Raw genomic sequence first — 17212 nt, forward strand, 5'->3', positions numbered from 1 at the left:
TTACACATCATCCAATACGTGAAAGCATTATCTTCAGTGACATTGCAGTAAGCATGAGATGGAAAGATGATGCTGTCTGTGACCGTCATGAGTGTGTAGGCACGGAGGAGGTGTCTGAATTCCTTTTGCAGGTTAGAGAGAGATAACTAGAAATCGCATGGACTTTTGAAACTTCAAAACCTGCTCCTTGTGATGTACCTTCAACAAGGCAGTATCTCCTAATCCTTCCCAAACAGTCCCACTAACTAGGGAACACATATTTAAACATCTGAACCCATGGGAGCCATTGTTGGTCAAGCCACTACACAATTTAAGGGGGTGTAGTCCACCTTGGAGGAGAAGGGATGGCAGCAGTCACCTCCACGGTGGCAGAAATGTGAAGCCAGGACACCCTCCCCTCCTCACATCTCAGCAGAACAGAGAGAGGAATGGGACAGGAAGTGGGGCTAGACATTTCATATTCAAACCATGAAGAAAACAGGGCCTTTGCAAAAGAGATCAAGTTAGGGAGGTCAGAAGAGTGGGGCCCTAACTGAAAATGCCTGGTGCCCTTCTAGGAAGATGGAGAGATAATAGAACCCTCTATGGGGGGACCTGGGGAGTAGCCAGCCGTGAAATCAGTCTCACTGAGAACAGAACCAGGCAACCACACTAACCTGGCACTCACCAGCTTCCAAAACTGAAGGAAATAAATGTTCATTGTTTAGGCCACTCTGTCTATAGTGTGTCCCTCAACCTGAGTTGGCTCAGTCACAATGCAGGTGTGTGTGTAATATATATCACAGGTAAAGACCAATTACTCCTAAAGCTAAAGAATGCTCCAAAACTCTAATAGCAAGATGTAAACTAATGACAAAGCATCCCTTAAGCATATGAAAACACATTCAGCCTCACACACTAAAGCTATACCAAGATATAATTTATAGCCAGCCCATCACACTGGAGGAAGGTTGAACAGGTGACAGTACTTGCCAGAGCTGCCAAAACATGCCAGCTCTCACATACTCTACTGGGAATTCAGGATGGAGTGTCTTAGAAGCTCCTTTCTAGAAATTTCTCATAAACACATACTTCCAAAAGAAAATACATAAGCGCATGCCCCTCATTACGGCAGCATTTGCGCTTGCAAAAATAAGGAAAACAAACCAAATACTCACACAGAGAAGAGTAGCCAAATAAACCACGGTACAGAACTAGGTAGCTATAAAACAAGCAACAAATGACAAGAGGTCACTGTGCACAGACACAGATGTCTTCCTGAATAGCACATTAACCGACCCAAGTGCAAAGGGATACTCATGGTGCACTACCTTTTACACAAGGAATAAAAGGAGTGGCCTGCAAGAAGGTGCCGCAGATGAAACACACACACATACACATGCACATGCACACATGCACACACACACACGCGAGCACACATACACATGTGCACACACATGCACGCACACACTTCAAGCACAATAAAGAAAGATAGAGGTGCCCGTGGCTAGACTTCCTGCTTTTGTTCACTGCCTTCATAGTTTATTAAGTGAATGTCCATGCTCTTAGGAGATGGAGAAGAAAATATACAGAAGCATTTGGGTGTGAAATGTATGATCCTCTGGAGTTCTTCACAGTGTCATGTGTGTGTGTGTGTGTGTGTGTGTGTGTGTGTGTGTACTCACCAGTGTATGTGGAAACCAGAGGTCAGCGTCAGTGTCTTCTTTGATTGTTTGCCTTACTTCTAGACAGTCTCGGTGAGCATGGACCCCGCCATTTCTGTTGATGGGTTAGACAGTGAGTCCCTGGGCTTCTCTCTCTGCCTCCCAATGCCGGGATTACAGACTCACTTGATACATTAAGGTTTCCTGTGGCTATGACTCTTGTCCCCACGCTGGTGCAGAAAACGCTTTGCTTGCAGAGTCATCTTCCACACCCCAGTTTTACTGTCACGTGTTCTTTGGCAAGTTGCCACCAAGTAAGAGCCATCTGCAAGGCACACAGTGCCCTGTTCACCCCTCCTCTCTGAGCCGTGATGGCACGGACTCTTAACTCTCTGAAACTGCAAGCCCAAAGAAAACTTTCTTCTAGGGTTGACTTGGTCATGGTGTCTTATCACAGCGGCAGAAAAGACGGGCTGTGAGCCACAGCAAGGCCTCTTCCCTGCTTCTGGTCAGGTATTTGGCCACAGTGATGAGAAACATCACCGATACAGGTATGAGCTGAGGGTAAGGGGTGTTGGAGACATTCAGTCGGTAGTACTCACTGCTCATTTTCTCTTGACTTTATGTGGTCTTTTCCATTGCCTAAGTTTTCATTTTTTCCCATCAATTGATCCCAGTCCTTTTGTTGAAACCAAGTTCTAGCTAGAAAATGCCTCTTTATGTCCAAGAGACAGAATAATTTGCCTTTCTCCCATGAAATACTTTCTTGTTTTGTTTTTCAGTAAAGAGTACTCAACCCAGGAACCCGTGCGGGCAAGTTTCTAAGCTACAGCCTCCGGTCCTGAAATCTTTGCAAATGCTTTTTTCCCTTTGGTCCCAGCTTTGCACTGTGAAATAGTGTACCGTTAGTTAGACAGCTATCATGATCCCGGTGCTGCATATTATAAAGTCTGCCTTTGTCACAATGACCTGTAACACACCAATGTCACATCAGCAGTTCGAGCTGCTCCTGGTCTGTCTCCAGTCGGTCCCACTGCCTGTCTCCTCCCAATCAGGGTCCCCCTACAGCAACAACAGAGAGACATTGCCGCTTGCTCTCCTTTCATTTCTGCAACAGGATCTTCGGAACCAGTCTTGCATTTTAATTTTTCCACAATTTTTATTTATTTTTTAGATCTGAAGATAAAAGCTGCCCATCCTGGAAGCATGGACTTGTAATTCCACCTACTCTGGAGGCTGAGACAAGGGTGGGGGGTGTGGGGGATCTCAAATTCAATTCCAGCCTGGCCTACATAGCAAATACAAGGCCATCCTGGGCAGCTTAGTGAGACTATATTCCCAGAGGTAGGGCGCTTGCCTAGGATGCGAGGGTTCCTGGGTTTGATGCTCAGTACATTAAAAAAAAAGAAACAAAGGTAATTAATTAATTTCATTTTAAAATGATAAATGTATTATTATTTATGCTTTTTAAATGATTTCTGAATAATACAATTTTTTGGTTTTTGGTGTATGTGTGTGTGTGTGTGTTTTCTGAGACAAGGTTTCTCTGTGTGATCCTGGCCATCCTGGAACTCTCTCTGTAGACCAGGCTGGCTTCAAACTCACAGAGATCCACCTACCTCTACCTCCCAAATGCTGTGATTAAAGGTGTGTGACACCACTGTCTGTCTAATTATTTTATTTTTAAAAACTAATACATTTATTTTGAGGGCTGTTTGAGATTTACAGAAAACTTGAGCCCACAGTAGAATTCACATGCAGTGCCCCTTCCCTGCCTGGTCATGGAGCTTCCCTCCAGTTGTCATTTTTTATTCTGTTGTGTGTGTTTCACTGTGTTTCCGTGATGCTGGAAGTACAGCCCAGAGCCTCCTGCATGCGAGGCAGGTGCTCTACCCCAGAGCTTCCCCGCAGCTCTGTTAGCCACCTTGAGTATCAGTGTGTAAGAGACACACGTTATAGTTAATGAGCCAGTGCGGTCTACATTATCGGCAGGGGCCTATAATTTACATTCATGCTCACATTCTGTGGGTTTTATTAGGCGGATAATGCCATGTAGCCAATATCACAGTGTCATCCAACGTAGGTTCATCTCCCTAAAAACCTCTATGTTCCATTTACCCTCCTTCCCCATTAGCCCCCCACTCCCAGCTCCCAAGCCCTCCGATCGTCTCACTGTATTTCTGTCTGTCTCCATCTTCCTGTCTGTCCACCGAGTGACAGAGTTGGAAGCCTTTTCAGGTCAGCCTCTAGTGTATTTATTGAGACAGCGTCAGGCATCCCCGTGAGGGGCCAGCATGGCAGTAACACAGCTTCACAGAATTAAAAAAATGCAACAGAAAGGATTGAAACATATCTTTGCATCGTTAAACAAATATTCCACAGCATAAACAAACGTAACACATCTTAAAATAATATCCCACAACACAGGCCTTGTCAAACCTAACATTTACATGACAGGAAAATGTCCCAGGCTTGTCTCAGGAGCCCAAGGCCGGGGTCTGGCTCTCATTTCTCAGTTTACTTAACTGTTCATTGGTTCATCCCAGGGCTCTGTTGAGCATTTTCTGGGTAGTACCATTCCAGAAGTGCAGGACAGTGGCTTTGAATTCTGCCATCCAGCATGGTCAGACTGTGACAGGCACTAGGAGGGTGTGGGTGACACCTGTCTGGGAGACAGTGCTATCTGAGCCGGTGGACTCCAGGTGAAGAACAGAGGGCTGAGTGTTTGGGACAGAGTAACAGCGTGTGCAGTCTTGAGAGAAAGTTCTGTGTCAACAAATAGAGAGCTAGCATGTAGAGTTGCACTGAAAAGACCGCGGTAGGGAATTGTGGAGCGGAATACCAGCCAAGATCCCCTGGAGTCAGGAAAGGGTGGCACCTAGAAGCCACAGAATGGGCAGGGTTAAGGAGGGATAACATGGTCAGGGTTTCCTTCTTTGCGACACTTAAGGACAGTATCACAGGTGGATGAGGTTGGAGTACAGGGCCTGCTCTGGAGCCCCTGTGACTGGGCCTAGAGGGAAGCTGCTGCCATGAGGACTCCGGAGTCCTGTGGGGAAAAAAGACCCTGATGCTTCAGCCGGTGGGGGGAGCTGGGGAGACTGGGGAAATAGCGGGCTTATAGGAAGACACTGGGGAAGGGCCAGGCTAGAAGCGCTCAGTTTACAGGTAGCCATCCTAGCAGGTGGTCAAAGAAACGGAGGTTCTGTGCTGGGGAACTGGCTTTCATTTTACTTCATTTTAATTAATATAAATGTAACTCTGGGATGAACTAGGAGGAGTGGGGGGAAACTATTCAGATTATCTGAGAAAAGAAGCTGTGTTTAATGAAAGTGGAAAAATTAAAAATGTACATGCAGCTGTTACTTAGAACATTTTGTTGTGGTGTTCCCACCTAGTGTGATGAGGTTAGATGTCCCCAAGTCATCAGAGCTGAAATGCTAAATGCCCTGATGTTCCACCGGGGTTGGAATAGGAGGCCATGCATGCTGGGCATCCTTGGGCAAGTGGTTTTACCTTTCTGATCTCCACCGTTCTCATCTATAAAACAGGAAACCTTATCTAATATTTATCTGCCTTGGGTGGTGGGTTTAAGGTCAGAGCTAAAGGAAGAAGGTGACTGGGCTAAGCCAGGCCCTCAGAGGGTCCTGTGGGTTATCCTCCCCTCATCTGACCCTTGGTGCGTTCCCCCTGGGAAGTACCCAGGAATGACCTCAAGGACCTACTCTGTCCTTGACCCCGTCTGACATCAGGTTTCCCATGCTGCCCGGAAGCCTCAGGCAGGCCCTCCCCACGGAGACTACAGATCCGCCAAGGCTGCAAGAGGGTAGGTGCTGCAAGCTGGAATTGAGCTGACGGCTTGCTGTGCTGCCCACCCCTTCCCGTAGTTCTGCCTGGGCAGGGTCCCAGTGTGTAGAGGCGCAGCTAGTAACCAGCCCTTTCTAACTAGTCCTTACTCCACTCCAGCTTCACAATGACCTCAGCCTTCCATTGTTGTGTCTTTAAATACGGGCAAGGTTTGCCTGCTTCTGAACTGTTGGGAAAAACTAATGTTGTCTCATTAAAACTGCATTGTTCACTTGTAGTGAAAGGGGCGGGCATTAAACTTTTATACCTGACATGGAAAACTATTAAAGATTCATAATTGCAATAAAACTCCTTAATAGAATGGGAATGCTAACTGTGGTGACAGTGTAATCAGCAGGGCCTCACTTGGGGTCCCAAAGTCTGGGTCAATGGGTCCTTGGAGTTTGGTAGAGCCCTAGAGGGTTCCAGGAAACCTTTCAGTTCTGTGGAGCCCCGGGAAGGATGAGGGGCTGGAAGCAGGAAGCCTTTCCCTGCATGTCCCACGAGGACCCCCATCTCTCTGCTCATCACAGGGGTGGCGTTCTTGGCAAACTCCTTTCCGGACAACCTTTGTTAAGGGATCTCAGGGCCACTGCCCCCCCCCATTCTCTCTTCTCAAGTCCTGTCACCAGTGTCCTTGTGTGTCTTGAAGCCCAGGATGGGACAGGGTACGCGGTGAAGGGAGGCAGGCTGGCTTGTTTGTTTCCTTGTGATGGTGCCTTGTTGGTGGCCCAGCCTGAAACCTGTGATGCCCCTGCCTCAGTTTCAAGGCACTGGTTTTGTGTGTGCTTCCCTGCACCCGGCGTGTCCTTTCTCCTCCCTCTCCTTGCTTCTGGAATTTCTAGTAAAAAGCTTTATGAGATGATGATCATTTAGAAATCATTTGAGAGCATTATTTACATTAATGACCATTTTGCACAGTCTGAAAAAATTGAAGTTGCTGCTGATGACCATTCTTCTTCTGTTGGAGCCCCTCCCTACACAGATATAAGAAACCCCCATCATGGTTCTGGTTAATTAAAAGCTTGCAAATCAATAAGGAGGCTGTGTGTGTGTGTGTGTGTGTGTGTGTGTGTGTGTGTGTGTGTGTAGATAGACTAGAGACATTCTCATCAGAGACCCCTCACAGTGTGTCTTTTCTTAAAGGAGGGGTCAATCGAGGGACCGTGCGGGCTGGAGGTACCAGGCCACATCTCCAGTCTTGTCACATTCACTTCTGGACGGAAGCTGAGATGTCTGTAAATTGAGATGGCAGTGGGAACTTCAGGGTGGTCAGTGCCGGGAGGTGGTCAGCTGATGCTGGAAGCAGAGAGGTGGGTGTGGCGGGCGGGCAGGACCCTGAGGGACAGAATGGCAGGATGTAGTTGGTGAGTGGTGACGGCACAAGCAGGAGTCTTCAGAAACGAACACATGTTGAAGCTAACGCATACCGAGTACTGGCTGTACATAGGCAGTCCCTGTGCTCCCTCTAGGTCCATCCTTAAGTGTTTTTGAGCACCTAATATGTGCTGTTTGAAGTATGGGAGACACAGTGTGGGCATGCTAACCCACTCGGGAGTATTGACTGATTTTTCTGGGTTTTCCAGAGGAGGTAACTGGGAAATGAGGTAACTCAGCGGTTAAATAGCAGAATCTAGAATTGGGCCCAGACTCCGGGGTTCCCTTCAAAAAAACCCTGTTCCAGATGGCCTGTGACACAGCAGTCTAGGTGGGTCAGCCACCAGGATGTGGTTCCCATTTTGAGGGTAGAGGCTTAGAACCATGGAAACGTTTCTCTCGGGTCTCTTGGAGGCTGCATAAGCCACCCTGCGGCTCTGAGGGTCACTTCCCCGTTGTTCCTATGTGGGCCCCACATTGTACGGTGTGGATCCCGCCTCCTGGTGCCCAAGTTTAGAGGAAGCAGTGCCCTGTCCATGCCTGTGTTTCTCACTTTCTCAGAGCACTAGAACATGATGAGCCTTGCAGTGGGTGGCCTGGAGGTGATGGAGCAGGTTTCTCTCTGCCTTACAGAGAAGGGTGTGCCCATGGCCCGTTCTCCTCCATCACTAGTGCTGAAATGGGTGACCATGGAGACCAGTAAAATAAAGCTGCCTTCCCTCATTTATCCTGTGGTGCCACAGCAAGCTGAGCAGTATTAAATGGTCCATCACATTGCCCATGGACCAGGATTGAGGGCATCCTGGGTTGGTCCGAGGGCTAGACTTTGACATTGTTGTGACATGTCTTTGCCGAGCCTCAGTTTCTCCACGTGTAGGAGACCCCAGGGAAGGTTCTGATGGACGTAGTATTTTGCCCCTTTATTTTCACCATATATATATCATCTCTGTCTGAGCTGGGAAGAAGGACTCACATCTCAATGGACAGAGCTCATAGCTTTCCTTTGAGAGGATAAGAGCAATCTCCAATTTCATGACACAAGCCAAAGGAAGCCATGGAAAGATGAGCTCCCCATCCCCTCACTGCCTGACCTCCCCCTTGCTGCTTGCACCGGACTAAATGAAGGTGACAAGGGGAGGGGTTAGAGCCTGAGAATGTGGGCTTAGTGCTGTTCATTCATTCATTTCTGGTGTGACTTTGGTGTCTCTGAACTTATCTCTTGTGTTTGGAAGGAAACAGTTGGAGAGCTATGGAGAACCTTGTGTTCCTGTCTCTGTTTGGGGATTTTCTATTGGTTCTGGTGGTGACCTAGGGGCTGGCTAGAACACCGTATGAGAACACTGAGACTTGAGGCGTACTTGAGAGAATGGTGTGGACCACTTGGCTACTAAAGGAGGACTGTAGTGGAGACACCCCCCACACCATGGAGCACTCTTGAGAGAGACTTGCCAGCTGAAGAGTCACACTGAGCAGCCAATGTCTGGGCTGACAGAGCTGCTGGGTGCATGAAGCCTTCTGTCTCAGTTACTGTTCCACTGCTGTGGGAGACACCAGCTTTTAAAAGAAAGCATTTGATTGGGGACTGGCTTACAGTTTCAGAGGGTTCATCCATGGTCATCATGGCTGGGAGTGTGGGAAAAGGCAGGCAGTGGCTGAGAGATCACATCAGGTGCATAAGTTACAGGCAGAGATAGAGTGGGCCTCGTGTGAGCTCTTAAACCTCAAAGGCCACTGCTGGTGACACACCTCCTTCAGCAAATCCCAGCTACTCCAACAAGGCCACACCTCCTCGTCCTTCCCAAACAGCTCCACTAACTAGAAACCAAGCATTGAAACATGAGCCTGTGGGGGCCATTCTCATACAAGCCACTAGACTGTCCTACAGTGATAGGGATAGAGGAAGTAAAGGAACCCGGATAGTGGAGTGACGTGGAGCAGGCCAGATGCTGGGAAGGGCATTATGGACGGTCCAGCCCTAACCCCTCAAACATGGTAGTTTTCAGCTTAGCCCTTGGAGGAAGAGGCCAAACAGGGACAAGGGATTCAGGCTCACAGGCATCCATCTGGATGACCTGTTCCCTGCTCTGACACTCTGCTGTTCTCAGTTGGATGGCAGGGAAGCCCTGTCAACTTGGCCTCCTCCCCCAGGGACAGGCTTATTCAGCAGGCCCAAGGGAGCAATGCTCAGCCAGTCAGCCTGAGATTCCAACACATAGATATCCAGGGCGTAGCTGAAGCCTGCACCATGCTGAACCAAGCTCAGACTGTAGAAATGGTAGACTCTGAATCTAAGCCAGGGGGTGGACTGATATTCAGAACCACAGTAGCCCATCAGCAGTCTGGTCCCTCAAGGGGATTTGTAGCCTCTCTTGGACCTAAGCGGTGAGCATGGGGAGCCCATGGCCATCGGCGTTTCATGGAAGCAGAGAGTGCCACGGGGAGGACTTGTATGGTGGCCCTGGACACTGGGGGTGTGCATCCATCTTTGTAAAGCTCATCTGAAGCTCCCATCTAATGAGGTGACCTGTGTTTTACCTGGCTTCTGGTCCAGCCTCACAGGCCTACGAATGAGCTTCTTTACTGACCATCCCCCGTGGGATCCAGAGCCCAGCTCTCGGAAGCATGCCTGGACACAGCTGCTCTCCCAGACACAGCCAGCGCCTTTAATTAAACTGTGGGCTGTAATAAAGTGAGTGGGAAGGAAGATTAAAAGCTGAATCTGCAGAGGGACACTTATGGAAACAAAACACTGGAATATAAGAGGTGCAGCCTTGGCCATGGCTCCCGTGGCAGAGACTCCATCCAGCGGTGCTGCCTGACAGGCTCCAGGCAAGTGGCCGCAGAGAGGTCATTTCCCTCTGCACAGGAAGGCTAGTGCATGAGCAGCTCTGTTGTGCTGGGCTCAGCTCTGGGCTTCAGAGAGACCAAAAGAGGTGGACCGAGACAGACTCACAAAACTCCAACCATTAGGAGAAAGCTGCATTTAGTGAGCTCTTGCTGGCAACGCCCTAGGGCCGTGTTCCACATTCTTTATTGGGAGCCCAGTGGGCTGTCCACAGCCTCAGATGCTCAGGGAAGCCAGTGGCAAGGAAGTGAAACTTGTCATAATGGGTGGTGTCAGTGTATAGAGTCAGGCCCAGATAGCTGGTCGTTTGGAGTACAGGCCTGGGCCACGGCCTTGGTTCATATCCACCCAAGGAAAGTGGGCACACAGGCTACTGGAAGGGACGCAGGCTGTGGGCGTGTCACATGGCGTGGGAATAACAGGAACAGGACCTGACCCCGATTCTGATGGTCTCTGAAGCCCTTAACCACGTGTTTACAGTCCCCTTCGTGATGATGGCTGTGGTCATTTGTATATAAACCCTGGAGATGAAATGTTGAGTCAGGAGCCACCAGGTGAGCAGGTGGGGACCCAGAGAGAGGCCACCACCGGTGGAGGAAGGGGGAGTGGGTGAGACTTGCTGGAGAGCTGGCTGGAGAAATACAGGCAGAGCTGGAGGTTGGGTCAGAGTCAAGGTCTGACTGTTGTAGGCAGAGCTGAGGAAGGTGACTTTGGGATAGGCTGGATTGGAAGCCAAGCCATGTGGTCCCCTAGGAGCAACAGGCCGCAGGAATAGAAAGGGGATGGGCCTTGGCCAGACTGACCCAGGTTCTGCACCGTGTAGTTCCCCGTGACCACAAGCCAAGGGTGAGCATCCTGTTGCCTAACCTTTCCTGAGGAGAAATAAACAAGTATTTCCTTTCCCTAGGTGAGGCATCAGTCCCTCCCAGGTCTAGTTTAGTGAACCAGCGAGTTCACTGAAGTGACTTACAGTAGCATAAATGACTCTGAGGCAGCCACTTCAGCAAAAGTCGCAGCCCACAAGCAGCTCAGGCCATGGGAGGGTCTGGCTCCCCCACTATTGGTAATGCAGACTCAGCAGGGGAGTGGTCACAGCAGCCTGCTGCTGTCCCAGCCAAGGACATGGGAGCCTGCTGGGAGTGAATCCGAGCATCGAGGCCCCACCCTCCCGTGCTCCCCATGGCACCGTCGAGCGTCCTCCCCCTGACTCTTCTTTGCTTTTATTGAAAAGTTAGTGGTTTTGTCTCTGTCTTTTTATCTTTTCATTTTAAACATACTTGCTTGTCTGTAGTTTTGTATCATGAAATAAAACTGCCTGCTTGTCTTAAGACTCTGAGCAGTGTGTGTTCCTTCGGTGGGAGGCTGGGTATCTTGGTTATTGTGGTTTTTGTTTTCTGAGTTTTTTTTCCCTTTAGTAAGGGACATTCTAAAGTGACAAGACAATGTGAGCTGGGGACAGAGCGAAGGCCCGATGATTAAGAGGACTTGCTCTTGCAGACATCCAGGTTCAATTCCCAGCTCTCATGTATTGGCTCACAACCTCCTGCAACTCCAGTTCTAGGGGATTCCACCCGCTCTTCTGACCTCTGTGGGCACCAGGCACACACGAGTACTCATTTATATACATAAAGTAAATCTTTAAAAAGCAACCAACGTGTGCCAGGTAAGAAATCTCAACAGTGTAGAATCAGATATGGAAACAACAGGTGTCTGCCCTCACTCCCTCACCTCATCCTGCTGTGAGCTCCTGTGACTTGTCTCTGAGCTGCCTGGTTTCTGATAGGGGACTTCGGGGAAGGTCATAGTTGACTTACTCTCAGATCTGTCACAAATAGGAAGTTCCCTTTCCAGTGACAGGAGCAGGGCTCAGGACTGACATAGAGAGAAAGTTGTCCTTTCCTTCTTAGGCGACCCTCAGGCATCCACGTAGCCTCTCTGAACCCCAGTGACCTCACTTCAGTCTGGTGAGAGGAGAGCGGGATGAGGGCATCCCATTGATGGTGTTGGGTCTTGGCAGGTTGGGGACCAGATCCTGGAGGCGAATGGGCGGAGCTTTCTCAGCATCCTGCATGACGAGGCGGTGAAGCTGCTCAAGTCGTCCCGGCACCTCATCCTGACCGTGAAGGACGTTGGAAGGCTGCCCCACGCACGTACCACCGTGGACCACACCAAGTGGATTGCCAGTTCCCGGATTGGGGAAAACGCCACCAACGCGGCAGGGTCTGGCCTCAGGCACGGGGTTCAGGAACCCTTGAATCAATGTTCCTCCATCTTCTGCCACATGACTCCACTCAGCCTGGTGTCTCCACCCTGAGATCCGTTCCACTCACGGGCACGAGCATGGGCTCTCCCTTTCCTGCCCTAGCCTCGGTGTCCCCAGGGAAAGCTGAAATGCAGGAGTTGGAGCCCCCAGTCTCTGGGTGCCTAGTGTTGTATCTCAGTGTAGGCTCTGCCCTCATGCCATACTGCCAGAGAGGACACCAGGAGGTGCTTGCGATGAAAGTCTCAGAAGCCACAAACCACCCACCTGGTGACTGGTGGCTCCTAATCAGACACCCCCAACAGGGTCTTACCTCTCTCCCTTATTCACTTCCTTTCTCCTGCATGCTGTTACATGGTTTTTAAAAAGTTAATTCCCAACGTATTTTTAAAATTGCATTTCCTGTTTAAAAACTGGGTTTCTGGCTATTTCTTAAAATTCCAAACTCTCGCAGCATGAGCCTACATTTTCTCATAAAACACATGAGCTAGAGCTGAGGTGTGCCTGGGCGTTGCCCCTAGGGTCTTCCAGTCCTGGTTCTCCACCCTCCGAGGGGGTGAGACGGTTAACCTGGACCACCTGCCTTTCATGCTCACATACCCGTGATTCCCGACTCCCCAGCTCCCCGTCGCTCCCATGTCAACCGAGAACTCTGTCAGGGCAGAAAGGCACGACGGGGCAACCCTGAACACATTGTTGATGGGGAGGGTTAAAAGCCACCTGTAGCTCAGCAGCGTCTAAGCAGTGACCATGGTGCATGAGGGTGTGGCTTCTCACACTCTACTCTGTTTGGGGATGGGAAGAACTTTTTTGAGATAGGGTCGCATGCCCTAGACTGCCTTGGAACTTGCCCTGTAGCTCAGGCTAGTCTTCATGTTCAGATCCTCCCACGTGCTGAGATCATAGGCGTGTGCCGCCGCGCCACACACAAAGCCTGACTCTCCCGCTCAGCCTTCTCCCTGTGCGCCCCGTCCACGTGCTAACAAGTGCTGAAAGGACTGTTTCTCTCCACAGGTTTCCAGGGGACCTCACAGAAGAAGGCACAAACAAGGTAGGTCTCTTCATCTGTGGGACACCGTCAGTGTCTTCTTCTTCTCCCCTCTGCCCCAGGCAGAGTGTGCACAGGGGCTCACACGCTGTGGGGCGCTTCAGACAGGCTGCCCAACTCTCCTGACGCTTGGTGGCTCCAGAGATAAGGGCGGTAAACAGAAGTCACCGGGTCCCTGCCCTTGGGGTTGGGAATGGGGAGGTCACAGCCAGTGGATGACTGTCAAATAAAGCCAGTGCAAGCATTCAAACAGACATCTGACGAGAAGACACTCTGGGAACCACCAAGGCAAAGTGCATCAGGAGAGAGTACGAAATGAGTCGCTAAATCAAATGACACTGAGCAGAGGGAGAGGCGCCAGCCACGCAAGGCAAGAGCAGGAGCCAGGCCCCTGCGGCAGACGAGGGTATGCCTTAGCGGAGGAATAGAAGAGAGTGGGGCTTAGGAGCAGAGCGACAGGCAAGCTAACCTGTGCTCGCAGGCTTCGAGGCCATGGAGTGAGGTGGGGGAAGTGAGCACCGTGTCAGCAGAGGCCACCACAAGAAGTTTGTGTTCCCAAGGGGATTTTACATGCTCTTAGCAGGGTGACAGTGTGGCCAGGGAACTTGAGGAGAGACTGGGTGGTATCAGCTGGTGATTTGGAATGAGTTAGGGATATAGGTCTGGATGACAGTTTAGACATACAGGGACTCTTACCATCGCAGCTTTCTAGGAGAGGTAGCAAAGCCCAGAGCATCTGTAGTGTGTGAATGGACAGGCACAAGGAAACACAGGAGCCAAGTATGGCCACACAGTGCCATCGCCCCAGGCTTGGTGGAGAGTTCCTGGGGGGGGGGGGGAATAGATCATCAAAGGACATCTAGAAGCCACAGCGTCCCTCTGCTGGCTCTCCCAGGTCCTCTGCTGCCAAGCAGCCTAGACTTCCCTGTCTTTCTGTCTTTCAGCCAGGATTTTACAAGGGCCCGGCTGGCTCCCAGGTGACCCTGAGCAGCCTGGGGAATCAGACACGTGCACTTCTGGATGACCAAGCCCGGCACCTGCTGACGGAGCAGGAGCGTGCCACCATGATGTACTACCTGGACCAGTACCGTGGTGGTGCCGTCTCTGTGGAGGCCCTGGTCATGGCACTGTTTGAATTGCTCAACACACATGCCAAGGTGACCTGGGGCTTCTGCCCCCACCCTGTCAACAAAGACCTCAGCTCAGCTGAACGCTGGGTAGACACGGGAGTGAGGCAGCCTCGTCCTCCAAACTCAGTCTTCTGGGGACAGGGACAGAGTTCAGTGGCCATCATTACAGAATATTCCTCACAAACAGGGTCCAGGTTGATGGTGAGGGCCTAACCAGTTTGAGAAGCCTGCTTAGGTAGAAGTCTGTGCGTCAGAAGCTGCTGAAAGGAAGAAGTAACTCCTTCTAGTGGGAGGGTGTAAATTCAGACAGGCAAGAGGAAATACTGTTGGCAGGCAGACAGGATTGAGAGGCCACTCAGGGTAGAAAGGATGGCCAAACGCTTTGTGGCATGGGTATGGTAGTGTGTTCTGGGACTTTGTCACCTGTGTGCGCTGAGAAGGAAGAGTGACAGAGAAGGAGCCAGGCGACACTAGGCCTGGTGTTTGAGATGCTCCCCTGAGAACGCTGGAGAGCCACAGAAGGTTAGGGAAGGGAAAGCAGGCTTGCGTGCAGCTAGCTCACTGGAGAATAAAGGTGCCAGTCTCATCTGCTGCTGCTGGTGTTCTCCACTGAGTGTCTGAGCATTCGCTTTGTCACACCCTCCCCTGCAGTTCTCTCTTCTGTCTGAGGTGAGGAGCGCCATCTCACCCCAAGACCTGGAACGCTTTGACCACCTGGTGCTGAGGCGGGAGATAGAGTCTATGAAGGCGCGGCAGCCCCCAGGCCCTGGTGCTGGAGACACCTACTCCATGGTATCCTACAGTGACACGGGCTCATCCACGGGCAGCCACGGCACCTCCACGACTGTCAGCTCGGCCAGGGTGAGCTGCCCCTGCCCTATCCCTGGTGAGAAGGTCAGGGGTGCAGTTAAGACCTCCCCTCACCCAGCCTCGGACTCCCCGTCTGTAAGAGCCTGGCTATCATAGGGTACCTACTGGGTGCTGGATGTGGGAACCGTGGAAATATAAGAAAGATGTGTCTTCTGGAGCTCTTGGTCTGGGGATCCTAAGGAAAAGGTTTCTCATGTACACCACCTGATACCCTGTACAGGACACACACACACACACACACACACACACACACACACACACACACACACACACACACACACACACACACGCACGCGCACACACACACAGATAAAAATTTAAGGAATAATTAGACAAAACAATCTAAGTGCAATCACAGGAAGATGAAACGGGGAAGGGGGGCGTTCAGCTCAGGGTCAGCGCTGACACAGTACTGATCGTGGTGGTTTGGGCTGTGGCTCTGGGTTTGACAAGAGGCCACCTGCTGTCTGTGGAGCCCCAAGCCTGCCTTGGTTTTCCTGCCAACTCAGCTGCTCCCATTGAGCACCTAATTGATCCTGGAATGTGATTCTGCTCCCAGGGTTCTCAAGGGCAAGTGCCTTGGGTTTTGTTTGCTGTGGGTTTTGTTTGGTCTATTTTTTTTTTCTTTTGTCTTGAGATATATGCAGCCCTGGCTAGCCTGGAACTTGCTATGTAACTAGGCTGGCCTTAAACTCACAGAGATCTGCCTGCCTCTGCCTCCTGAATGCTGAGAGTAGACTGTCCTACCACACCAAACAACAATGGCCTTGCTGCTTTTTTCTTCTTTTTTTTCATTTACTTTTTTTTTTACATTCCAATCCCAGTTCCCCCTCCCTCCTCTCCTCCCACTCCCCTCACCCTCCACCACCTCCCATCTGCTCCTCAGAGAGGGTAAGGCCTCCCCTAGGATATCTACTAAGTCTGTCCCATCATGTTTCTTACCTTAGGGGACAGCCAGGTTCCTGCAGCAGGGAGAGTTAGGTGGGTGGGCTGGAGGCCCAGAGCTGGTATTGTCACCCTTGGAAAGGGAGTGAAGTTATGGTGACTCTGAAGCCAGAACTTGCTAAGCTCAGTGGCAGGCTGGCCTGTAGGCAGGACAAGCCACCTGGTGGCTCTCTGGTGACCGCACAGGCAGCAGCCTTCACTCCTGTGGATTCTGGCTCCTCGCGTGGCTCTTCCCTGACACTAGAGCGCTGGAGTCTGGAAGACCTTTAGCTCCATCTCTTTCCAATTCAAGGGTCCTTGTCCTTTCCTGAGGTGACTCCAGCGATTGCCATCCTGCCCTCCAGGGCCGTGGGCCCAGCAACTGTGTTTCAAGTCTCCAGAAGGGCAGGCCATTTCCAGGGCAAGACTGAGGCCCTGCACCTGTGCTGCTGAGTTTGCTCCAGCCACAGGCTTCAAGCACCTCACAATGAGGCCGTCTCAGGCTTTGGGCCCTGGTCAGCACTTTACTTTTCTCTGAGTCTGATTCTTATGACCTTGGCCTTAAGATGCCCACAGGGAGCTCCGAGAGCCACTAAGCACAGCTCTAAAACCCAGGGGATTGCGTACAGGCTGTTTGCAGCTCTTGGATAGTCAGGACCAGAGTGCCTCAGTGAGAGTGTCTTCTGGTCTAGGAGTCAGGAAATCTGGATTTACGTCCCAGTCTCCTTGTGCCTCAGTTTCCCCATGCATCAACTGCGTAAGGACCTGCTAGCTCTGGCTGCAGCCACCTCAGGTCCTGAGAACACAGCAGGCTACAGGACAAAAGGAGCCAAGAGACCATTGTGCCTGGTTGGGGCTCTGCAGAGACCTTCCCATCCCCGAGAAGCCTTTCCTCGGGTTAGCTGAGGCCCCAGTGCTGACAGCAAGGCCCCAGTGCTCAGGGCACACCCTGGGCACAGCAGATCGCACATCAAGAGAGGCTCTACACAGGCAGCTTTGGGGCAGATGGGCGAGTGCCCCAGAGTCCCTTCGCATAGTTCCTAAAATGGGGACCACGCAGAATCCGTGACCAATCAGGATGCCCAGGAATGTCAGAACAGGACATACACACTCCCCAGGCAGAGAGGAGCTCCTGGGGTGGAGCCTAAGAGAGCCTCTCACGTGGGAAGTCCCCTTACCTCTCCATGCCTGTTTCCTCCCTTGTCGGGGAAGTGTTAGGCTAAGCCCCCAGTTTATAGGGAGAACAGAAAAAGAAAGCCATCTTGGGCC

At 51.0% G+C, this 17212-nt stretch overlaps 1 protein-coding gene across 7 annotated transcripts in view; it reads left to right on the forward strand.

Moving 5' to 3' along the window:
• Whrn (whirlin) overlaps positions 1-17212 on the forward strand; it is an 82155-nt gene that overhangs the window by 50115 nt on the left and 14828 nt on the right. For 3 of the 7 annotated variants that reach the window (XM_040757341.1, XM_040757342.1, XM_040757343.1), the window contains exons 4-7: positions 11729-11943; positions 12986-13022; positions 13964-14176; positions 14801-15010. In XM_040757341.1, coding sequence (XP_040613275.1) covers positions 11729-11943; positions 12986-13022; positions 13964-14176; positions 14801-15010 — 675 coding nt within the window. Of the gene's footprint in view, positions 1-2817; positions 3054-11728; positions 11944-12985; positions 13023-13963; positions 14177-14800; positions 15011-17212 lie in introns of those variants that run through there. The other 4 variants (XM_005075131.4, XM_040757344.1, XM_040757345.1 and 1 more) reach the window with 2 other exon arrangements.

Source organism: Mesocricetus auratus, unplaced genomic scaffold (genome assembly GCF_017639785.1).
Source record: "Mesocricetus auratus isolate SY011 unplaced genomic scaffold, BCM_Maur_2.0 Super-Scaffold_100014, whole genome shotgun sequence".
Taxonomy (NCBI): Eukaryota; Metazoa; Chordata; class Mammalia; order Rodentia; family Cricetidae; genus Mesocricetus; species Mesocricetus auratus.